Raw genomic sequence first — 25,663 nt, forward strand, 5'->3', positions numbered from 1 at the left:
GAGACTCCGCGGGAGGCCACAGGCCGCTCACTGTAAGATCTGACAAGTGAGAACCCCAACCGGTCAGAGATGTGTCCATGACAGCCGTTACGTTGGGCCAAGGATGTCAAAACAGCATGCCCTTCAGGAGGTTGTCCCGCTCGGCCCACCACGCTAAATCCATGGCCACTCGACTCGAGACCTCCAGAAGGCCCGGTGTCTGGCCCTGAAACTATGACCATTGGCAAAGAAGAAACCACTGAAGAGATCGCATGCAGAGCCTTGCCTCCGGCAACACTAGGATGCAGGAGGCCATGAGGCCCATTAGGCAGAGGATGGCTGAGGCTCGGACTTGTATCTGTGACTGCAAGACATAGACCATCTGAGAAATGTTCACCCTTCAGGTGGTAAAGCCCTGTCCAGGCGAGTGTCCAAGACTGCTCCGATGAATCGGAGGGACTGGGATGGCAGAACCTGAGACTTTTTGAAGTTATGGGAAAAGCCCAAACAATGCAAAAGAATGCATTGTACCGAGTAGATGCTCTGACATTAGCTCCGCGAGCGAACTCGGATGAGCCAATCGTCCAGGTAGGGATAGACGTGAATGCCCTCTCTTCTGAGAGCCACCAACGCTGTCACTACCACTGCCAGCAGTTTGGTGAAAACCCTGGGTTCCGACGAAAGTCTGAATGGCAGGCCCGTGAATTAGTAATGCTATTGGCTCACCATGAACCTTAGGTACTGTCGGCGCGTCAAATGAATTGGCACATGGAATAAAGCATCCTGAAGGTCCAGGGAAACCAACCAATCCTGCAGATCGACGGCTTGCAGGATTTGGGCCACAGTGACCATCTTGAATTTGTCATTGAGAAGGAACAAATTCAGTAACTGCAGATCCAGAATGGGGAACAAGCTTACGTCCTTCTTGGACACAAGAAAGTAGGTGGAGTACCACCCCTGCCCTCATTCCAAGCTAATAACTAGTTTGATAGCGTTCTTCGCTAGAAGTTGACGGGCCTCCTCCAGGCAGATGCGGTCCAGAGAAATAGGGGTGGATCAAGGACACTGGTCTGTTGGCATTGTAGAAAAGGGAGGCAATATCCCTGATTGATGACCTGCAAGGCCCACGCATCAGTAGTGATCTCTGCCCACTGCCTGCCCAACAAGGATACCCTTCCACCCACCAGTTGAAGCCTGTCCTTGAGGTTTAACGCCCTCTGTGGCAGAGGGGACAGCAGCCGCTGCGATTGCCCCTTTCTGCGCACCTCTTCCTCTACCCCTTTGGAAGTGTCTGCCTTGGCCTCTTCCCAGGGCAGTTTGCCCACGGTGCCTTTGGGAAAACTACAGAAAGGGGTGAAAATGCCCGTCCTCATGAAGAGGATTGTGTGGTAGGCTGCTGATCTGCGAGTCCCTAGGACTTGGCAGTAGCTTTAGATGACTGAACCTTCTGGAGGGCGTTGACTGCCTGGGCTCCAAATAAGTTCTGTCCATCAAACGGAATATCAAGTAACCTTGTCTATACGTCGGGACGCAAACCATGATGTCCAAAGCCAAGAATGGCACCTGACCACAATGCCAGTAGCCACGGAACTGCCCATGCAGCATCTGCCATGCCGCCTCTTTACCATCTGAGACGAGGGACAGAAAACCATCCCTCATCTCCCCTTCTTGGACATGCACAGCCACACCGGCTACAGCAGACCAGAGGCCAAAAGAGAACTTTGCCATGGTGGTAGACACATTCACGGCATGCAGTGCAAGACTGCCTGACACAAACACCTTCTTGCCCCATGCGTCCAGCCTCTTCCTCTCCCTGTCCGGTGGACGGGACGGGACGGGACGGTAGAGGTCTTCAGGATCGTTGTTGCAGCCTCACTACCAGGCTTTCAGACGAAGCATGGGTGGAGAGGAAGTCTGTGTCCAAGGGTCCAGGCCTGTGCTTCCTTGCCAGCTCTCTGTCCAATGGGGCCGCCAAGGCAGGATTCTCCCACACTTACAAAACTGGGGCCTCAACTGTCACGTTGAAAGGCAGCAGGATCTCCTTCTTCGGAGCATCATCCAGAATGTCGCAGAACTTGTATTGCACTCTGGATCAAGACAGTGCAGAGAGACCCAAGGTATCTGCTACCTTTGCCATCAGGTGCTGAAAAGCAGTCTGATGTGTGCCTGGAGTGGGGGGTGGCAAAATGTCTAACTCTGGGGAGGTGTCCAAACCACGGGTTTCTTGTAAATCAGAAGTCAGATCCAGCACGTCATCACCTCTGTAAATCTCTTTGGGGAAATCCCTCTCTTCCCTAGGACCCAAGTATGGTTCAAGACTCAAAGGGACAAGCTCACCCTCTTCGTCATAAATGTCATCCAATTTAGACATGAAGGTGTCTCTAGGAAGTGGTACAAAATCCTGGGGAGTATAGGGTGCTGACCGGCACCAACGTCACTGCCACAGCCGGGCCCTGCTGGCACTGAGCGGACTCGGCTTCAGAGAGGGCCAGACCCTAAGGTGTGCAGGGATGGTCAGCCGAGGGTACCCTGCCGTTCATGGGAGATGTGGTGGGACCCTTTATTGCTGATGCCAAAGCCAGCGGTGCCTCTGCCTGCCCGACAGGTGCAGGAGTCGGAACCGCTGGTGCCTGGGTGAAGATGTCAAGGATCTTCAGGTGAAAGGTTTCAGATTACTCCTTTGTGGAGTATTGGGTTGGGAAGGCTACCTGCGCTGACCGATCCGGAGAACTCCTGGAGAGGTGGCTCTGTTTCTTGGAGGAAGATGAGTGGTGATAAGAGGACTCACTCACCGAGCGTGACCTCTTATGGTGCTTCTTCTTCTTCTTCTCCTTCTCCACGTGCGGGGCAGTCGGTCTACGGAATGACGATCCATGCCTTGCGACCTGATCAAGACTGTGGAAGCTTCTCCTTGTGGAGGAAGGTGAACAACTTTGTCTCTTTACTTACTTTTACTTTACTTTTTAGATGTGTATTGCGCAGTCCATAGACCTGTATGCTTGAGGGTGCAACAAGCACGAAGACAAACAGAGAAGTGTGTGGGTAGGCACTATGGGGTAAGTCTATTAGGTCTAGAAGGTGACTTTAGGCAAAGAGATCCGTGGACTTTATACACCTAAGTTCCATTGGTAAGTCATCCCAGGGTTAGGGGCTGCAAGATGAAAGGCACCCTTTGAAGCCTTCACCGTTCTACATCTAGGAATATTCAATTGTTCTTGATTGTTGGATCTCAATACTCTGCTTTGCGAATTGTCAGTTAGGAGTTCCCGGAGGTAGGTAGGCATAAGACCCAATCTACATTTATGTGTGATGGTAAGCAGTCGGAAGAGAATTCTTGATTCGACAGGGAGCCAGTGCAGAGTGTGTCTCTCACCTGAGATTTGGTCTCGTCTTCTGAGACCAGCCACTGCACGCACTGCCCCGTTCTGGACAACTTGAAGTCTATTGTAGTGTTTTTAATTAATATCAACAAGTAGACTAGGAAAGTAGTCCAATTTGGCCCCCACAATAGGTCTCGCAATAGTTGCTGCATTGGCTTTAGAGATAAAAAGTCACAGATGCAAGAGGAGCTTGATATAGTAGGCGGAAGACAGTACCAAGCTCCCCACATGGGCATTCAGGCTTATATGTTGATCGAAAATGACACCTAAGGTCTTGACCTTCTTCCGCACAGAGATTTTAGAGTCGCCAATATAAAAACTTTCATAGGCAGCGGCAGGTTTCTTAATCATGTTAGGGGTTCCGACCATAAGCAGCTTGGTCTTATTCCTATTCAAGGCCAGGTTATTACAGACCATCCACCTTTCAGTAATAGTGTAAATCCTATTAAGCAATGCTTCATCCGTATGATGAATCCTGGAGATGGGTATGACACATTGCGTGTCTTCTGCATAGTTTGTGAATATCAACCAGAAGATCAAAGAATGGAGCAGTAAAGATATTGTACAAGCAGGGATGAAGAAGCCCCATGCGGGACCCCGTATTTCAGTGCAGTAGGTGGATCTACTGCCTCCTCAAAGAAAAAGAAGTTGGCAACCTCCTTCAACCTGGTGACCAAGATGGAATGGTCCACCATGTTGCAGGCCGCCGACAGGTCCAGAAGCATCAACAAAGAAGCTTTATTCCCATCCATCCAGTCCATGAGCCTGGTTTAAGCTCAAGTAGCGCAGTCTCAGTCCCGAATCCTTGTCTGAAACCAGATTAGTGACTGTTAAGGATGGGGGATTTGTTGAGATGCACTGTGATCTGAATGTATGCCACATGGTCTAAGATTTATGATAGGAACAGCGTGTTGGTGATGGGCCTGTAGTTAAGAGGGCAATCAACAGGTAACCCAGGTTTTTTTAAGATCGTGGTTATCCAGGCCTTCTTCAGGATTTGAGGCACCAAGCCCTCCATAATAGAAAGGTTGATGAATTTACAAATCGCTTCTAATAGCCTAGCGGGGCAGGTTTTGATTGCCTCACGCTGTAACGCTCACCTGATTCCCACGGAGGCGCAGGTCTGGCTTTGAGTGCTGATGCTTCTTCAATGGTGACAGAGGTCCAACATGAGCCTGGCGCCTAAGGCGCCAGGACTGCGTCCAAAGGGCCCCAGCTTGGGCCCGCTGGCACTCCCCTGGGGGAAATGATGCCTGCCTCTGGGGTCGCTGGGTCGGACCTGGCTCCTTGGAGGTAGGCATCATGACAGTACCCCCCCTCAAGGCCCCTCCCAAGGTTCTTCCCTCCGCGGGTTTGGGCTTGTTCGGAAATTTCCGGTGAAACCTTTGTACTAATCGAGGTGCGTGGACATGGTTACTAGGCTCCCACGATCTCTCTTGAGGTCCATATCCCTTCCAGTCAACAAGATAGAAGAGGTTCGACTTTACCACCTTGGAGTCTAAAATGTCTTTAACTTCGAATTCTAATTCCCCTTCAACTTGAACTGGATCTGGAGGCTTGGACAATCGGGTTCCTGGTTGTACTGGCTTCAAAAGTGATGCATGAAAAACTGGATGAATACGCATGTTGGACGGTAGATCCAGTTTAAAGGCCACTGGGTTGATTATAGCTTTGATGGGATAAGGTCCTATGAATCTGGGATTGAAGGTTCGCGGGCCCTTGAGGGGTAAATGTTTTGTTGCTAGCCATACCTGGTCTCCTACTTGGTAAGGAGGAGTTTTACTTCGGTGCAAATCAGCGTTTTCTTTATACTTTTTCTTGGCTTGCTGTAAATGAGTTGCAGCTTCTTTGAAGGCTCGGGTTATTATGGAATGCAGATGATTTACTGTGGGCATTTCCAGGGTCAGAGGTGGATCTAGGTCAGAGGTCCGAGGATGGTGACCATACAAAGTATAAAAGGGGGTTTGTCCGGTTCCAGAATGCACTGAATTGTTGTATGCATATTCTGCGATCCAAAGGATGTCTTTCCAATTTAACTCGGATTGGTGTAACATGCACCGAAGATATTGCTCGAGAGTCTGATTGGTTCTCTCGGTTTGTCCGTCGGTCTGGGGGTGGTGGCTGGTGGATAACCGCACATCTATTTGTGCTAGTTGGCAACACTTCTTCCAAAAATGTGAGATAAATTGACTTCCACGATCCGAGACTAATATGGAAGGGAAACCATGTATGCGAACTATATTCTCCAGGAATTCCTTGGCCAAGGTGGAAGCTGAAGGCAAACCCTTTAAAGGGATAAAGTGGGCCATTTTGCAGAATAGGTCCACAATTACAAGGATTGTGTTGTAACCAGCACAAGGAGGCAGATCTGTTATAAAGTCCATTGACAGGGTGTGCCATGGCGCCGGTGGAATATCCAAGGGTTGAAGTAGGCCGGCTGGCCTTTTCCTTTGAGCCTTGTTTTGGGCGCAAATTCCACAAGACAGTACAAAAGACTTTATGTCTTTTCTCCAAGAAGGCCACCAGAAGTGGCGTTTGATTTTTTCCTCCGTTTTAGCGATACCAGGGTGTCCTTCCATTAAAGATTCATGATGATGGGCAATAACAAGTTCTTGCAATTCTTTACTTGGCAGAAACAACCGCTCCTGGAAGTAGGGTAAGTCATCCTTAACGGTGTAATGAGGACCCTTTTGACTCCATTCCAGTAAGGTTGAAGAGTCTAGAAGTTGTTTTACTTGCGTTTGGATGTCCTCAATAGTTTGCAATGAAGTTAAGCCTACGATTCTTTGCTCAGGTATGATGGGCACAGGTTCTAAGCTCGAATTAGGTTCTTCCATGTCAATCCGGGATAAGGCGTCCGCTTTTCCATTCTTGCAGCCAGGGCGATAGGTAATTACAAAATCAAATTCCGCAAAGAATAGAGCCCATCGGAGTTGTCGTGAAGATTGAGCTTTGGCCGTTTTTAAATACTGTAAGTTTCTGTGGTCCGTAATTACGGTGATGGTGTGTCTTGCCCCGAGAAGGTAGTGTCGCCAAGCCTTGAAAGCAGATTTGATGGCCAGTAACTCTTTATCGGTGATTGCGTAGTTGATTTCAGGAGGAGAAAATTTTCTGGACCAAAAGGCCACTGGGTGTAGTTGGTTAGTTTTTGGGTCTCTTTGCGACAGGGCAGCTCCCATGGCCGAACTGGATGCATCGGTTTCCACTATGTACGGGAGATCTGGGTGCGGGTGCTTCAATACAGGTGCAGAGGTGAATTTGGTTTTCAGGTCCTGGAAGGCTTGTTCGGCCTCAAGAGTCCATTCGAAGGGTTTGTTTTTCTTTAGGAGAGCGGTGATGGGTTGGACTGTTCGGGAAAATTCCGGGATGAATCTTCGATAGAAATTGGCAAAGCCGAGCATGCTCTGAACTCCCTTCACCGAGCTTGGAGATGGCCATTTGAGGATGGCGTCCACCTTTCGCGAGTCCATTCGGACTCCTTGAGGTGTCAGGATGAATCTGAGAAACTCAACTTCTGTGGTATGAAAAACGCATTTTTCGAGTTTTGCAAATAATCTGTGCTGGCGCAGTTTCTCAAGAACTGCCCTAACATGTTTTCTGTGCTCAGATTCTGAAGAAGAGTACACCAGGATGTCGTCAATGTAAACAATGACACAGACATCGATAAGTTCCCGAAGAACATCATTCATAAAGTACTGAAAGGCGGCAGGTGCATTGCACAAACCGAAGGGCATCACCTGATATTCGAAGAGCCCAAACTTGGTGCGGAATGCAGTCTTCCATTCGTCGCCTTCTTTTATGCGCACCAGGTGATAAGCTCCTCGGAGATCTAACTTGGTGTACACACAAGCGTCTTTCACCTGGTCGATAAGCTCAGGGATCAAGGGCAGAGGATAACGATTCTTAATCGTTATTTGATTTAGGGCGCGATAGTCTATACACGTTCTAAGGTCGCCTTCTTTTTTCGGCACGAAGAACAGAGCTGAGGAGACAGGAGACTTGGACGGGCGAATAAAACCATTGGCTAGGTACTGATCTAAATACTGACGCAAATGCAGGTTCTCAGGTTCCGTAACAGCATAAATCCTACTACAAGGTAGTTGAGCATTGGGTACCAGATCGATTTGGCAATCATAAGACCGATGGGGAGGTAACATGTTAGCCTGTTCTTTCTGAAAAACGTCTTGGAATTCTTGGTATTCTGACGGTAGCTGTACAGGGGTGGAAGTTGCTGAGGCTAGACCCATAGCTGGATTTCTTGGATAACAAGTTGGTTCACAATCAGGAAAACTTATCTTCTTTGCTCGCCAGTCAATTCTGGGATTATGTGTTTCTAACCAAGGAATTCCAAGAATTACTTGAAATTGTGGGGCCTTGATCACATCAAACACGATTGCTTCCCGATGTCCATCCTGACCCACCAGTGTCACTTCAACAGTGGAATGCGTTACAGGCCCTGAGGCTATTTCGGTTCCATCTACTGTAGTAATGACATCTTGGGTTACTTTCGGGCGGAGAGGAAGCTTAATCCTGGAAGCCAATTCACGGTCTATGTAATTTCCAATAGCTCCACTGTCGATGTATGCTTTTATAGCATGCAACTGCTGAGGCTGTTTTGGGTCCACGAGCACCATTGGCATGACAAAATGCGAGGTCAAAGAGTTCGTTTTCAAGCTCGGCAAGCGGACCCCTACGCTTGCCGGGCTAGGTCGTTTCCCGAATCAGGTGTCACTAATTTGTTATCAGTAGCTCCAACCACCTTCTTAAGCGGTTTAACTGGACAATTTCGAAGAAAGTGACCGGAAGTCCCGCAATACAGACAAAGTTGCATTTGCCATCTTCTCTCTCGTTCTTTCTGCGTTAATGGTCCTTTAACACCACCGATTTGCATAGGTTCAGATACGTCGGTACTCTTGGAGTTAGCGTGGGTTTTGATCGGTGCTCGGTTTTCCTACTTGAACCGATCTGCTTTTCTGTTTTGAAGTCTGTGATCAAGTTGAACCACCAAGTCAATGTAGTCTGCGCAGACCTGGGGTGGGTTTACTATCTGAGCTAGAACATCCTTAAGCTCTCCGCGCAGGCCTCGATGAAACAATGTGATCCTTTTGCTTTCTGGCCATCCAGTTTCCACAACCAGTCTGTTAAAGGTGGCTATGTAGGACAGAAGATCCTGATTACCTTGTCGTAAGGATAGCAGTTCGTTATCAAGGGCCTGTCCTTGAGAGTGTCGAGCGAACAATCTTTCCATGCTGGCCTGGAAGCCCTGAAAATTCTGGAGAATGGGATCATCCTGATTTACCAATGGAATAGACCAATCGGCAGCACTACCACTGAGGTAAGATAGTATAAAGGCTACCTTAGTCTGGTCGTTAGGGAAGGCTCCGGGTCTGCATAGAAAGTGTAAACGACATTGGTTCATAAAGACGGCATATTTCTTGGGATCCCCCGCAAAACGTTCAGGCGGGGCCAAAGGCATGTGTCCAGGTAGATTAATTTGTACCGGGTTACTCAAACCCATTGATGTGGAAATGTCTCCGGAATTAGGTAAAGGAGTGTGCCCTGCCTGGGCCTGTAATAACCTTTTGGCTAGGTCATCTGTTCTTTCCTTGGATAAAATCAGTTCTCTTTTGAGAGCGTTAGTCTCCTGGCGGGCTGAGTGCACCTCTGCCCGTAATTCCCCCAAAAGCTGGGCCAGCTGGTCAGTCTCGGAAGCCTCCATAGCGCCCGGGTGGGAAATTGTGGGTAGGCTTCGCGTTCTGTAACGCTCACCTGATTCCCACAGAGGCGCAGGTCTGGCTTCGAGTGCTGATGCTTCTTCAATGGTGAAGCGCAGGACTCTGAAGATGGACAGGAAGGGCCCTCAACTCTGGCTTCTCCGGCTCGCAGGAATATTCCCCTGTGCGTGAAAAGGGAGTATTACCTACTGACTGAGTTATGATCAAGCCTCCCACTCTCTTCCAACGCTCCACGATACCCTTCCACGATTCCCCGTGAAGTCTCACCTTAGGGTCAGGAAGGATGAGCTCTCCATCCTGCTTCTGATGCAGGGGCGCGTTGAAACCAGTTACTTCACTGGATTGAGGATTGATGGGAGTTCAGGTAAGCTTGACTATTCAGGTAATGCTCTGTAAAAGTTCTGTTGCAAGTTCAAAAGTCCAAGCTTAATAATAATGTTCATTGTCTTTTTGTAGCAAGCGCTAATGTTTATGTCCTTTTTTCCTCTTAGGGGCCGGGGTTCGGAATGCCGGAGATATGGCACCGACCCGAAGTGAAACGTGCAGTTCCAGTTCCAGTAAATGGCAGGTTAGTTCTGGATGAGCGCTCGGGAACTGACTTTGCATACGCTCCTTCAATGTCTTTGTCTTTTTTCCCCATAGGGGCCGGGGTCCGGAAAATGCCTGGAAGCGGCAAGACCCGAAATGAAATGAGGTAAGTCTTATTCCCTTCCTTCTCTCACCTCTTATTCTTGTCTTTTTCTCTAGGCTCTGGGAAGTGGATGTGTATCCGGATGATCGCTGCTGAAGATGGAGGAACCCAGGAAAGGTGAGTGAAATGCAGCACTGCAGCGATCGTAACTAAATGCTTTTTAAAAAATAATGTCTTCCCTTTCAGGATCGTTGGTGATGTCTCTGTGGTGCAGATTTAGCTGGTAAGGTCTCTTGTCTCCCTTTGCAGGTGACCCAGGATGCTGACAGGCGTGGCTGAAGTCCAGAAGCAGGAGCTGACACGGTGAGCGTCCAGCTGCGAGGAGAAGAACAACGCGAAGCGTGAGTTGCTGATCGGGTGTGGTTTAAATAGCTTTGGAAGAAGTCCCAAGAATGTATCCTTCCTCCGATCAGGTACGTATCCTTCCCCGACCACACCCGGGTGGAAAGTAGTCCCACAGGTAAAGTAGTTCCATTCAGGCCTCAAGAGGGCCTGGATGTGGCAGCATGGTCTGCATCAGGTAAGTGCACATGAAAACACTTGCACACATGTATAGCTTTATGAGCCTGGCGCCTAAGGCGCCAGGACAGAGGTCCAACATGAGCCTGGCGCCTAAGGCGCCAGGACTGCGTCCAAAGGGCCCCAGCTTGGGCCCGCTGGCACTCCCCTGGGGGAAATGATGCCTGCCTCTGGGGTCGCTGGGTCGGACCTGGCTCCTTGGAGGTAGGCATCATGACACACGCTCCCTAAGGGCCTTTGGGTGCACAGACCGACAAGACCCACAATCCTGGGGGTTGTGGTCCTCATCCAAGTAGCACAAGCACACACAGTGCGGATCGAATGCAGACATCTGTCTACCACAATCCGGGCAGAGCTTGAAGCTGGAAGCCTTCGACAGAGACGAGCACGTTCCCGATAAGTGAACAGAGTGTGTGGAAAAAAGGAACTGAGGTCTTGGGGCACAGTGCAGCTACTTATACTGATCCTGACGTCACTTCCAGTGGAGGAAGCATGGAGGTGTCAGATGTACCAGACGCAGAGCTGTGCGGCCCCCCCTGGTGGCGGAAAAGGTTCAGACAAACAGCTGTGCTGGGATATGGATATCATAGATAAGGAATCTGTGGCAGGAAAGTATCCATTAGAAAATTGGTTCATTATTTCTCAGGATCCTTGGGTACTCTTGAGAGGTAAGGGGGCTTTGTACTAGCCATTATTCAAAGCCCATATCAAAGGTTACCTCAAATGGAAAACATTCTCAAAGGAGATTTGATTATTTATTTCTCAGGAGGTGAAATACTTGTTGTAGAAAGAAGCCACAGAGATAGCAAAACTTCACCTTTTGGGCATAATGAACAATATGTTTATGGCACAAAGGAAGAGGGGTTTCACTAGGTGATCAACCTTAGGGAACTCAACAAGTTCATAGTTTCCCTGCATTTCAAGATGGAGACGAATGCCTTGCTGAGAGATGTATTAATGCCAGGTGGCTTACTCTGGACATGAAGGACGCTTACCTGACTATAGCAATACTGGTGGCTCATAATATAGCTCCAATTTTCAAGGAAGAAAATATTTTATAAGTTCTTTTCACCCCCGTTTGCCCTAAAATCGGCGCCCCTTGGCGCCGATTTTAAAACATCTGAAGCCAGTAGCGGCATATCTGTGAACACATCGTTGATTTACTTAGACAACATACTGATATGGTTACTTCTCAGAAATAGCAGAAACCTATGAGAGGTGGTTCATCTTTTGGAATGGTTATGTTTCTGCATAAAGTGAAAGATGTCCACGATTTGATTACCTCAGGTAAGTACAGTCCTGGGTTTCTGTTGGACTGCAAGTGTCTATGTTAAGACTTCCTATATCAAAAGTCAGGAATTGAACAGAGCGGTGTAAATGTTGATAACATTTCTACAACATTTTTATTATTTTATTACATTGTTTAAAGCGTGGACATAGCTGAAGAGCAGCGGAGTGCTGTACAGAGATTGGGCTGTACAACATCTGGCCCGAATTATAGGCCTTCTGTCGTCTTCCACCCAAGATGTGTTTTTCAACCCTCTGCAGAAATAAAAAGTTCAAGCTTCACGACAAGCTTGACTACTCATATTCGGTGCTGCTTTCCACAGAAGATGGGTAAAAACCACCTTGGTGGATAACAGCACACTCATGGCTGAAATGTCAGAGGTTTACAACATAAATATATTGGGGGATATGGAATCGAAAAGTGTTTCCCTAATAACAATGAGCGTATGCTCCCATTTCATATCAATGTGAGAGCAGAAAACCCTCTGTGGACTCAACCAAGTGGTGGTGTATAGGCCACGCATTTGACAGACCAGCAACTTTGACCTTCTGTTGTCCTTCGCACTCCACGTGATCTCGGAGATCTCAATGTGCAACTACCCCTATACTTCAGCGGGAGACCAGACAAGTACGGTGAAAGGACTGACGCATTCTTTCATTCATGGGGGACTTAGGATCATTACATTTTCCCTCCACTCTCAATAATTGCTAGTAGTATGCTTTATGTGTAAATGCAATGAGCACATCTTGCTTTTATCACACATCTCTGACCAACGTGGACGGTGTTCCCAAAGCACTAGCAATGTCTGTGGACTTCTAAGTACATTTTCCAGTGTTCAGAGAATTACTTCTAAATCATGCCAGAGACCTTCACTTTTTAATCTTAACAGATTCCTATAATTGGTGGAATGGCTAATTATGGGTATAGATGGACCACACAAGGCCTTTCGTAGACAGTTTAAGGATTAATTTGGCGATCCTGGGCACCTAGCACCATCAGAGCTTATGATGCAGCCGGGAAAGCTTGGGTTTGCTGGTGCAATCAACAGTGTTGGGATCCTGTTAAGGCAGACATCCCACAGGTGTACATTTCTTGGTTGGAACGTGCAGCTTCTTTTGCATGTCATACTGTTATTTTGTAAAACGCGGCCAATTGGCTCTGATCCTTTGATCTGCAGACTACTTACGGGTATTGAAATCACTGTATCTCCGAAAACTAAGGGCCTCATTACACGGTAGGCGGAGGACCAAGGTGCTATTAGCACCTTGGTCCATGCCGGTAAAATACTGGCACCGCCTTGGTTGAAAGGGGAATTACCGCCCTATTCCAAGGTTGGCGGGGCAGTAATTGCCCTTTCCCCCCATTGCCCTTCCCCATTCCCATTTTTTGCCCCATAGGTCTCTATGGGAATGGGGAAGGCGCTAATTACGGTGCCGCAAATTGCGGTACCATAATTAGCACCCTGGTCCCTTTGCGGGTTGGTTTTTAATGCCTGCAAAAAGCAGGCATTAAAGTCTCCAACCCGCAAAGGGACCTCGTAGTAAGGCGGTAAGGGTTAACGGTCATCGTTACCATTAACGGTGACCGTTAACCCTTACTGCCGTCCATGTAATGAGGCCCTAAGTATTCTTATCTTCCAGATGTCTGTGTAGTATTATTAATGTTCAGAGATTGGTTGAATAATAAGTTTATCTTTAAAAGAATTGTCTGCCAAATTAGTTATGTTGATGAGCTTGGTCTCATTCAGAAACTCGTGAGATGTGAGACCTCAGGATATATATAGCAGATGTTTTACACCCAATGATATGCAATTTCAGATAGCCTGTCACATTAAAACAGGGTCTGTCTTCTTGTATGGAATTATCTTGTCTTCTGTTCTCTCAGTGTACTGAGAATTATCAGTGAATACAAGTCTTGTTCGGCAAACCTAAGACTGTCCACTGATCAATTGTTCATATCTTTCCATATATCTCATAGTCCAATGACTTTCCGCACCTCACCTTCATGGGTCAGATGGGGCATGCCCTTAGTGGGTACTGACATTTCTCTGCGTTGGGCCCTTTCCTCTCAAGTGTTTTCGCATGCAGCCTTTAGTCAGCCGCCAAACTAGAGGATATTCTCATGTATGAGGACTGGTATAAGCACATGTTTCGCACGTTTTATTTTATGTATTGTTTGCTTGTTAGGTGCTTATGCAGGAAGTAAATATTGTTTCAAAGCGCACACAGGCCAATAGGGAGGGGACAAGGGGATGAGAAACAATTAGAGAGTTAATACAATTAAATATACAGAGAAATATTAAATACACAGAGAAATATTAAATACAGTGGGTGGGGCGGGGGACAAACCTACTATGCCTTGTGAGTGTTTAGAACGTGCAAGGGCAGAAGGGAGGAGGAATGGGATAGGTGTTGTGGTGCTCGTGGGTGAGCAACAGGTGAAGTGCAATGTAGCTTAAGTGCAAGCCACCATGGAGGAGGATGAACCGAGGCAAGTGCATAGGAAAGACAGAAGCTGGGGTCAATTTGGTGCCTGGGGTCAGGGCCCTGATGATGCATAAGGGCCCTGCACACCAAACAAGCAACTGTGTGATTAGCAGAAAACAAACTGGGCATGCTGCCTCTGTGGCCCCAGCCATAGAATGTTGGTTGCTCCCAATACATTTATGTCCAGAGAGTCAGGATTCTATTAACAGGATGAAGGTGAGTATGTGGACCCAACATATATACTTTGCCACCCTCTGTAGCCACTGAGAACTTTACATGGAAATGATTCTGGATGTATGAAGAGTAGAGGGCAGAAATGCAATACAGCATGGGGTTCGAAATTTGCCACACAAAGTACAGTTAATGTAATTTGCACCAGTGATTGAAATCTTTCGAAATGTACTTTTAAAGAGTAGGTCCAATTTGTTTAAAGATTGTTGCATTGATTGATTGCATATCAATTGTAATTTCAGTAACATTATATTTAAATCTATTATTTTATTATTTTTTTCTTTGCTATTTTTTTCTTTGTATAAAGGTTTGTATAAACCAAAAATATAATTAATAAATACATAAATATGTACTCTACAAAATGAATTTGTGCGTGGTTTAGAAACAAGGAAATGCTACAAAATCCTTTTCACTTGTGCATGCAGAAAGAGTAAGGACCAACAAAGCCATTAGGTGGCATCACTGGAAAGGTCATAGCACCTAGAAAATGGAGGCTGCATAAACAGTGGTGCAAAAGCATTCCAGACATTCTGAGAAGGTGCTGCAAGGAAGAGGAAGAACTGACTTTAGAACGGGGAGACCAGGGATCTAATCCCAGTCGCATCACTTGTTCAAAAGTCACACACTTCTGACCAAGTTGCCTAGTTTACCTGCGTTTACATTTTAATTGTGTGTAATGCAACTATTTAGGCTGTGCGCATTCTGATGCCCTGTCAATTGTTCATCCCATTACTTGCATGAAAACCTCTTTTTTAAAAAAAAAAACTTTATTTTTGGTTGCAATTCACATGACACACGCGTTAACCCCCCAATAAAACAGGATCCACATCGTATTAGCATGGTTTCCCCCCATTCATTCCAATATATACAACAATATCGCAATTCTTAATATTACATATATCTTGCAGGCATCAAGGCACATAATTCAGTCAGAATCGGACTCTCCAGAGCTTGATGGAGTAGTAAGCAGGTAATTTCTGAATGCTGACCATATGTCTTTAGGTCTACACGGAGAGGGGACCAGACCTAAGTATGTTTCTTCACATTCATGCACGTATGTCAGTGCTGTTAAGAATTGTTCTGCGCGAGGGGCATGGGCGCTTTTCCACTTCTGCAAGATACATTTCTTAGCCACTACACATGCAATGTTGAATAGCCTCCTGGTTTTTTCTGGGAGCTTTCCTATGTCGCCAAACAAATATTTTTGGGGGTTAAGCTGTGCAGGAATTTGAGTAATGTCTTCCAATATGGTTGCTACTTCTCTCCAGAATCTAGTTATTTCAGGGCAGGCCCAATACATATGGTATGAATCAGCTTGAGGGTTATTGCATTTAGGACAATTTGCGTTAGTGGATCCCTTACATTTAGCCATTTTGACTGGGGTGTAGTGTAGTCTATTGAGTATTTTGAATTGTATTAGCCTGAGCCCCGCATTGAGGGAGACTTTCTTAGTAAGCAGGCAGTACCTGGTCCACGTTCCCTCCTCTATCGTCGTACCCATGTCTTTTTCCGAGGAGGACTTTATATTATTGGAAGATTTCGTATGCGTTTGGATTAAGGTATACAGTGTGGAGACGCCCATGCTGGGCTGCGCATGAATGGCCTGGTAGCAGGGGTGCTCAGAGGTTCAGCTGGGTAAGGATGGCCAGCGTTTCTTGAACGCTGCCCTCATGCGATGGTATTGTAGCGTTACGAGTTGGCCCCGCCCAACTGTGTCTGCAAAGTCTTCAGGGGCGACGAAGCTGCCATTGGGGAACATGGCCTTCATTGTGATGTCATAATTCGGGATCCAGGCTTTCTGTATAGCGGGATCGTACGTGGGTGCGATGCCTGGGAAATTCCACAATGGAGCTTGGGAGTCATAGGGGGTTTCAATATGGAGGCGCCTGCTGATTGCAGCCCATGCTGCGATTGTACAAGATGCAGGGTCATATGCACATTCGTCTTTGTGGGATTTCGCAAAGATTATAGATCGCAAGTCCGTCGGGCGGACCGAGTGCCGTTCTATTGGGACATGTGGTGCTTCTATTGCAGGGTTCTGCCAGTATTTGGCGTATTGAGCTTGTGACACTAGGTAATACAGCTCATAATCAGGCGCAGCAAAGCCACCCGTTTCATAGGGTTCCACCAGCTTTTCCCATTTGAGTCTGTTGGCACCCCCGTTCCAGATGACGGTGGTTGCCAGGGATCGTAGGTTTTCAAAAAAGGGCTTGCCTGGCCATATTGGGACATTGTTAAAGATATATAGGAGCTTGGGGAGGATTACCATTTTAAGTACCGCTATCAGACCAGCCAGTGATATGGTCTGATAGCGGTACTCCAGGTTTGGAGTTTAGTGTAAATCGTCTGCAGTGTGGCTTCGTAGTTGTCTATGTATAGTGATTGTTTATCTCTAGATACCAGGATCCCCAGATATCTTATGTAATCAGGGGACCATTTTAGGCCATGTGTGTGTGAGGGGCAGGCGGTGGCTTGTGTTAGAGGGAAGATTTCAGATTTGGCTGTGTTTATTTTGTACCCTGAGTGTGAGGTGAAGTCCTGTATTACTGCCAGTATGGGTTCTAGGTTGTTTTCAGGTTTACGTACATACAGTAAGGCATCGTCCGCATACAATGAGATAGACTGGTAGATGCCAGCCATCTTTATGCCCCTCATTTCGTGTTCTCTTCTGCTTGCCGCCGCCATCGGTTCGATAGTGAGTGCAAAAAGGATAGGGGAGAAGGGACAACCCTGTCTGGTACCTCGATGTAAAGTGAATTGGGTAGAGAGGGTACGGTTTGTTATGACCCTAGCTTTGGGCGAGGTATAGAGAAGCCTGACGCAGTGTGCAAAATATGGGCCAAAGCCGAATTTCTTGAGGACCTCAAACATGTAGGACCATGAGACAGAGTCAAACGCTTTCTCGGCGTCCAAGAAGATAGCCAACGCCTGTGCGTCTGGTTTGATCTGTGCCATAATACCAAACAGTCTACGCAGATTTAGGGCAGTGGATCTTGTTGGGATGAAACCGCACTGGTCAGGGTGTATTAAAGTAGTCATTTTAGGGAGCAGTCTGTTTGCGAGTACTTTTGCGTATATCTTGGCGTCTGTATTTATGAGGGACAGTGGACGATAGGACACGCGGTCATGGGCTGGGCGTCTTGGTTTTAGTAGGACTGTTATGACTGCCTCAGTTATTGACTCTGGGGGCGAGCCGGAGCTCAAGGCTTCCTCCCATACACAGGTTAAAATAGGGGATAGTATTTCCGTGTATGTTATGTAGAGCTCGGAGCCTAGGCCATCAGGTCCTGAGGCTTTTCCAGCTGCTAATGACTTGATCGCCTCAGCTATTTCCTCCTTGGTTATTTCCTGTTCAAGGGCAAGGTTGTCTTCTGGTGTGAGTCTAGGGAGATCGATCCCATTCAAGTATGTTTCAATGTCTAGCTGACTTCGTGTATCGTGATTTACATATAGGCTGGTGTAATATTTAGCAAATTCGGCGTTAATTTCTTCCTCTGTATGTACGGGGTCGCCTATGTCTGTCATGATGCTAGTGATGGGGGGATGATATTGTTCATTAAATAATATACATGCCAAGTGGTTCCCTGCTCTATTCCCTTCACCATATCTACGAGCCCTGGATGGAACAGACATGTATTGTAGTTCTTGGACTGCTAGCTCATTGAATCTTAGAAGCTGTGGCATTGATATCGGCCAGTGTGTTCTTGTTGTGCGTTGCACTATAATCGTTTTGAAGGGTTTTCAGGAGCGTTTCGGTCTTATTGAGATTGGATCTGATACTTTTCAGAAGGCCAGTAGTTTTAGACATAAGATTTCCCCTAACCCAAACGTTAAGTGTTTCCCAACCGTGGCCCACCTCCCCACCGACCCCGTGTTCAACTGGAAGAATTCCTCCATCTCAATGTGCAGAGATTCAACTACGTTGGGGTCCTTCAGGATATTTGGAGGCATCCTCCAGCTCTGAGTTGGTCGTTTAATGTTATGGAATGATAGTTTAATCGTAACAGGGGAGTGGTCAGAGAGTGTACGAGGGAGTATTTCACAGCGCACTACAGAGCTCAGCAGAGGGAAGGATATGAACCAGTAGTCTATCCTGGATTCGGAGTCATGGGCTGTTGAATAAAAAGTGTATTGACGGTCTGTAGGGTGTAGCCCTCTCCAAGCGTCAGACAAAGCCCTGTCCTGCAGGGCTTGATGTATGGTATTGGCGGATCTGGTGAGTGACCTTTGTCGACTAGAGGATCTGTCCAAAAGCACATCCAGGACGGTGTTAAAGTCTCCACCCCACAGCATCCATGTATCAGGTGTTGTATCGATTTTGTTAAGTAGATGAACGTAAAATTCGGAGTCATCTGTGTTTGGGCCATAGGAGTTGACCATAGTATTTTTTCTCCCACTATTGTGCCCCATACCACTACGTATCTGCCCAGGGGGTCGATTTTACTTCTTCCAAGGGTGAACCCGCACGAAGGATGTATCAGTGTGAGGATACCTCTGTTCTGTGACGAATATTCAGTATAATATCTGTTGTTACCCCATTGTCTCAGGAGATTTTCATTGGTCTCCCGCAGTGCATGGATCTCCTAAAGCATTACTATGTGCGGATGGTGTCTGTTAATGTATGCCACCACTTTGCTGGACTTTGCTCTGTTATTCAAAACTCGGATGTTCCAAGTCAGCAATTTAAGTGTCAACCCGCTAGAGGTGTGTGATCTCTGTGCCATTTCAGCAAGTCATAATTAGTTTTGGGAGGGAAAGGTAGTGGTGTGGGGGGAACGGCGCCTGACTTTGTGAATGCATTTTTAACATTGAACACAACAGTTAACCACTTGCCAATTCGCCCAACAGGGGCATCCAACGTGAACGACCATATATCTGTCCCTTGGAACAGTCCCAGATTCCCCGTACCCACCCCCACCCACACCATCTGACCCAACTTGATGATGAACCCCATTTAGAACCCTGTGGTTTCACTCGTGGAGGGGGACGAGTGCTGCAACACCGCTTTCGTAGCCGAGCACGTCTCATCTGGCTATCTTTAATGATTGAAGAATAATAGAAAACACAACTAAAAAGAACAGTTCTGCTTTTCTCCGATGACATGATGGTGGGCGTCTTGCTGAAGAAAGGAGAAGGTTAGGTGCTGAGGTCGATCAATATGCCATGTCAAGATCTATACCGGCTGCTGCAGAATATTTTGCTCAAGTTCGTTTCTTCCAGGAGGTAGGGGAATAGCGGATTCCACATAGGCCAGTGCAGCCAATGGGGAGTCAAAGAAGTGCGCACGCCCGCCGTGTTGTATGCGTAGCTTTGCTTGGAACAGTAGAGCATATGGGACCTGTCTCACCCACAGCTGACGTTTGATGGATTCATACAAGCGTCTCTGGGTCTGGACTCCCACAGAGAAGTCCAGATATATATGTATGTTGTCATTTCCATGTCTCAAAGGGCCCTTTTCTCTAGCCAATCTCAAGACAGCGTCTCTATCTCTGTAATTTAGTAGCTTTGCCACAATCGTGCGGGGAGGGGCACCTGGTTTGGGTGGTGGGGCCAGAGTGTGGTGTGCCCGCTCGACTAAGAATTGTGGCGAAAAGGTTTCAGAACCAAGGAGGGACTTCAAGAGGGTTTCGATTTGAGTCTCCATCGGACCTTTGCAAAAGGATTCTGTTAGGCCGACAACGCATATATTGTTCCTTCTCGACCTCGACTCCAAGTCATCACATTTATCACAGAGTTTATTCATTTCACTTTTCAGGACAGTAATGTCATGAGCGTTTTGGTGGGTCGAGTCTTCGTTTGCACTTATTCTGTTTTCAGCCTCCGTGATTCTGGCGCTTTCCTTATTCACCCTGGCTTTGAGGGAGCCTATTGTGGAGACAATATCGTCTAATTTAAAATTTATTGCTAGGAACCCGTTCTGGACCGTTGTTAGGAGATGGTCGAACTTGGAGTTTTCTGTGGCAGGAGGGTCGGGAGCAGTCGATGGGCCCGAGCCCTCTGAGGATGTTTGTGTGTTTGTAAACGAATCCATCGGCCCGGTCTTCCTACCCTTGACCACGTTTTTTGCTGGCATAATGCGGGTATCCACTTGAGTAGATCGGTTTTTGTGAGGAACGTGGGTGATCACGGGGGGGACGGTCTGGCTCGGTCTGGAGGCGGGCCTGCGCCCACGCCGCACCCCTAGTCGGGTAGTTTCAGACGCAACAGGTACAGGTTTCTGGTTTTTATGGCCAATCTGCCCCGCCAATTGGCGAGTGGATCGGTGTGGGCAGCGTGGGAAGGAGTGTCAAAGGTGGCTTGCCTTTATGATTTGGACAGCATCAACCGTGAGTTGTGTCCGTCCCACCGGCGTTCTCTGGAGTGGACTGTGACCTCCCACGTATCTGTGTGGTCGCCGTATTCCCAAGCTCATGGTCTGCCCGTAGTTTAGTGCTGCGCCGTGGGGTAGCTGGTTATGTATGGATCGGGTTGCGACGTGGGACTCCTGTCTCGTGGTCTTGTCTGGCCTATTGTGTGGGCTCCTCATGTGTCACAAGTTCTCCCAATAGTTTCAGGGATAGACTGCGCCCCTCCGCAGGGTCGTATATTCGTTTAATCACGAATTCGTGCAGATGTATGCAGAAGGGGGTCTAACGTTATATCAATATGCTTGGGGGTGTGCCGCCCGCTGTCTTCAGCCCACGATATGTAGAATTTTCCAAAGGCTTCCAGGAAGCCCCAACTGGCGAGAGATCGCTCCGCTCCTGCACCAGTAATGGTAGGTTGGGAGCGCTGGTGCATGCCACGCACACGGGCCCGCGGGCAGCAGAGCCCCGTGACTGCGTGTACTACGCGCCCCGGAGGCAGCGGCCCGCGTGATCACGGTCGCGGCCGGCCAGCCGGTCAAGATTAAGGGTCGCCGTCTTTTCCCCGTTTTCTTTTCCCCAGTTACTTCTCCTCTCAGGATGCGCTCCGGGTGCCGTTGGATGAGGGATAGGGATCTAGGCCGTCAGCGCGACGCTGGAGGCGCTGTGAGCGAAGGTCGTCTCCAGCGCCAGAAGAGCAGGGGCTGGATGGACGCGTGTGCTTCGGGGTTAAATCAGGAGATAGACAGCGTCTATCCTGCCAGACAGGATCGGCGTCCTCAGTATGCTGATGCAGGTCCGTCTGCTGCCCGCCAAGACCACAGAGCTCGGACCGCCCACCGCTGGGCCCTCGCTTTCCCCGAAGCCGCGGCACCCACGTTGTTTCCTCCGGAGCCGCGGAGCGGGGCAGGGCTCTCCTCCCGTGCCACAGCCCGTATCCGGGCCCCTCGGGTCCGATTTCGCTCGTTGTTTTTTCCGACGGATGCAGGGCAGTGGCTATAGTCAATGGAAATGGACTGTTAGCGTGAAGGAAGGCAGATTAAGAATATATTTATGCAAGGATTGTGCGCCGGAGAGGAGCTCCAAACTCAGGCGGCCATCTTGTTGCGCAACAGCGCCCCCTTCCGAGAAAACTTCTTTTCATGGGAATCGGAATCAGTATCTGAAACACAAATATGACTGGGTGATATCAATATATCGCAACAATTGCAGAGGGTGCTGCCTACTATAGCCATTTTAAATGTTCTCTGCCCCTACCAGTCAGAACCGTACTTGTGTAATCCAGTCTCAACCCTGATGACATTGACTATACTGTTCAATATGTATGTATGTAACTATATTTATTAAACGCAAACCAAGGCCCAAAGGTATCTGGGCGCTAACAGCAACAAGTGAGTCCCTTCAACAATGCCATAAAGAGTTTTTCGAAAATGAAGGTGATCAGGGATCCCTCTCAGGTGACCAGGAAGAGAGTTCCACAGAGCTGGAGCCAGGACAGAGAAGGAACGACCTCCACCCGCGACTGAGGAAAACGCTGAACTTCCAGAAGATTTTGAGAAGCTGATTGCAAAACACTTGCCGAAACATTACAGGTCAGTCTAGCACAGAGAAAAGCGGGGCGAGAGTGATGAATAGCCCGATGTACAGTGCAGTGGAACCTTAAACTTAATACGGCTTCTCACCGGGAGCCAGTGAAGCTCAGCCAACAGCGCCTCTGAGTGAGAAAGCCTAGGAACATGCAGAGCCAAATGTGCTGCAGAATTTTGTTAAATATCTAGAAGCTCATATTGAGAAGCCTGAGCTGCAAGAAAATGTTTCTGTAAAGCACTTCACTGCTCTCTGTAGCTGTGTGTATAATATACCAAATACTGAAAATGCATACAATTACAAAGATTCAGCAAAATAAAAACGTGATGGCTAATACGCCATTTCAATAGAAGAACTAAAACCTCCACTTTCTTCTGGGGCTGTGAACTAGCTGACGTGTGTTCCATGGAGTCATTGACACACATGGAAGGGTTTGCCATCAGAAGTTCTAAATGCTGGTGATCAGTAAATGAAAGAGCATGTATGAGGAAACAAACAAAATTGGATTTCACTGTTGTGGCAACTCCATACCAGGCTCATTGCCTGATGGGAAACAAAAAATGGCGTATAGGAGAAAACCTTGGTGCAAAATACAAGACCTTAGACTCTGAAATCGAACAAACAGTAAACAACCAATAGAGAAGAGACATGAGCATGCTTGGAGAAAACACATTAAAGATTGCAGAACATTCTATCAAAAAAACACAAACGTATCTGCTTTACTATTTATGAGATTTGTGGGAAACCCTGCACCAGTGCAGTGCTATTTTTCACATTAGTATCGAGGATGGGGATCTGGAGATCCCTTGTTGGAAGTTTCACCGGTGCAAGAATTCCTTTAAATTAATGCGTATATGTATTAGGGAAGTGCACTGGTGCTAATACGTTGCAAAATTGCATTTGCATCAGTGTATAGATTCCTTAATGAGGGTTCAGTATTACATTGCGGTTGGCCATCTGCAAACATTGTCTACTGGATCCAGTCGCATCATTTGGGTCATTTGACATTTGACTTCATACACCAAATGGAAGAAACAAGGAACAAGCACCAATGCTCGGAGTTAACTGAATTATCACCATAGCAGTTGGACTGGTGTCTAAAACCTAATTTGCTAGCAACTGGATGCAGAAGAAGTTACCTCTAACTGGTCAACTGGAAATTATACCAGACGATTTATTTCATCACACTCTTAGCTACCTTACCATACAGGTTGTTAAAGGCGGTTAGATCCTGGCAGATAATGGAGTTGCCCTGAGTTACACATAGGTGAAGAACCAGGACATGTGTCTTTAATGTGTTTGTTGCTATACAGTGCTACATGGAACCTTGTACCCACCAACATCAGATATGCATCCCGAATCTATGCACAATTCAGAAGCGAAATCCAGACCCTCCTTTTCAAGGAGCACCTTTTCACATCCCATATCATACACCCTACCTGAAGCCACCCGTTCCAGTATCCCTCCTGACAACTACCCTTTACCGCAAACTGCCCAGTCGCATGGCCACAGCACCGTTGCATGTTCGCACTAAATGGGGAACTCTTCCCTGCTGCTCTAAATGATATGCCAGTAAAAAATGCTATGTTGTTAGGACTCTTCCCCCATGTAAACATCTCACCATAATGTAGGCCTGCAAGCTCTACTGCTGTACAGTGCTCCTCTACTCTCAACAAATACCCAAAATAAAATAAACATCAATAAATTAAGATGTGTCAGTGAACAAAGAAGAATATTGTATTTCTGGCAAAACCACAATAAAACATTGTATCCAACAAGAGGTAGAGGTGCACTTCCGGGAGCAGATGGCCTACATATAGTTGGATTATTATATAGGTACCAAATATGGTGCAACTGGTCAGTTGTTACCTCGTCTGTGTCATCAGGGAAGTAAACTTTATGGAAAATCTGGGTCGTTTTGTGCTGGATGGCCTCAACTTCGACGAGATGGGGCGGATATTTCCTGGAGCCGTTTCTAAAGAAATTGATGGATATAAGATTCTACGATCAGTTATTTAGTTTGTATTAACATATATGACGTAAGTATCATGCGATTACGATAAAAGATGCCAGTGTAGAATAATTCACATATTGAATTTGATCACACAGTATCACAAGAGCTCGAGTTTTGATACCTGTTCTTGTACTAACTGAAAAGGTTATGTTGAAAGGAAAAAATGCATTTTCAAAGTCACACAGATCTTCTTCACCAGGTGCTAAAAAACAAAGTGTGGAGAATTAACCATAATAGGAGTTTTATTCTGGAATTTGAGATGCAAGGAATGAAGCTCTGAGATGATCTTAAGTAATGGCTATAAACCTACACAATAGACCCATTAGCATGGAGACGGCACAATAAGAATGTTGCACTGCTTAAAAAATGCTTGCTTTTAAACAAAAAACAACATTTAAGCTACATTTTGATGCATGTTTCACTTCTAAACATTTTCTACAGATAATTAAAGCAGTCCTGTCTTTTTGTATGTTTTGTGGCAAATGCTTTCTAATCAGGGGTAAATCCTGGATACTTACTCCGTAAGCCCAAAATTGCCAGTCTGCAGTGATTATAACACTATCATTCTTTACAAGTGTAATGTGACCTCTATTCTTTAGAACACATTTTTCATATGTTTGGAAATGCACAAAAGACAGGTTTGGAAATGCACAAGGGACAGGTTTAACTATGACAAAGTCCCCTGCCTATGCTTGCAGATTAACAGTGGGGTGGCCAAAGATACCGGACACCGGCCAGAGCTAGTGGATGATGGACACAGAGGAGGAATAGGAGCATCCCCAGATTGGCCCTAATTGGTCCCTGCCTCTCAGGAGCACTCACATCTCTGCCACTCCTACAGCCCCCCATGACTACCAAGGGGGCAGTCACAGGAGTATTCACGCCCTCACCACCCCCACCAACACTGCTGAAAATCGCTGCAGGAGATGGCATGCCTAAAACCCTCAAGATGCTCCTTTCCATAAGATTGCCATTCTACCAGGGTCCTTTCACTTCGCAACCAGACCTGAACACTGAACCTAGGAAATGCAGATTTTCCTCTTAGGAAACAACATTCCAACATCTCACTACAGTTACTGGCGAGCAAAGAGATACATTTTCAGAAGGAAACATTTCTCATTATGACTAATACAGGCAAAACCCACAGATGTTCAGCAGACACAAAGTTGCTTCTTGTAGAGTACTATTTGATTGGATTTCACGCTCCCCATTTTATACTGTCAGCTCAGATGTTTATCTTGCACTGAAATATCATGTAATTAATGTTTAACAGAACGAGGCCATATGTCAATGGCAAGTTGCATCAAGCAAACAAACACAAAGTAAATAGCACATTTCTGTTACATGGAACCGCAATTGTCATGCAGCTGTTATGTATTCTGAACCTTAGTTCACCTAAATTGTATGGT

General features: G+C 47.0%; 1 protein-coding gene across 6 annotated transcripts in view; it reads right to left on the reverse strand.

Moving 5' to 3' along the window:
- Nucleotides 1-25,663, reverse strand: part of MYO7A (myosin VIIA) — a 1,239,317-nt gene that overhangs the window by 89,154 nt on the left and 1,124,500 nt on the right. For all 6 annotated transcript variants that reach the window (XM_069640000.1, XM_069639997.1, XM_069640001.1 and 3 more), the window contains one exon: nt 24,110-24,215. In XM_069640000.1, the coding sequence (XP_069496101.1) occupies nt 24,110-24,215 (106 nt within the window). The remainder of the gene's footprint in view (nt 1-24,109; nt 24,216-25,663) is intronic.

Source organism: Ambystoma mexicanum, chromosome 7q (assembly GCF_040938575.1).
Source record: "Ambystoma mexicanum isolate Mex_15411 chromosome 7q, UKY_AmexF1_1, whole genome shotgun sequence".
NCBI lineage: Eukaryota > Metazoa > Chordata > Amphibia > Caudata > Ambystomatidae > Ambystoma > Ambystoma mexicanum.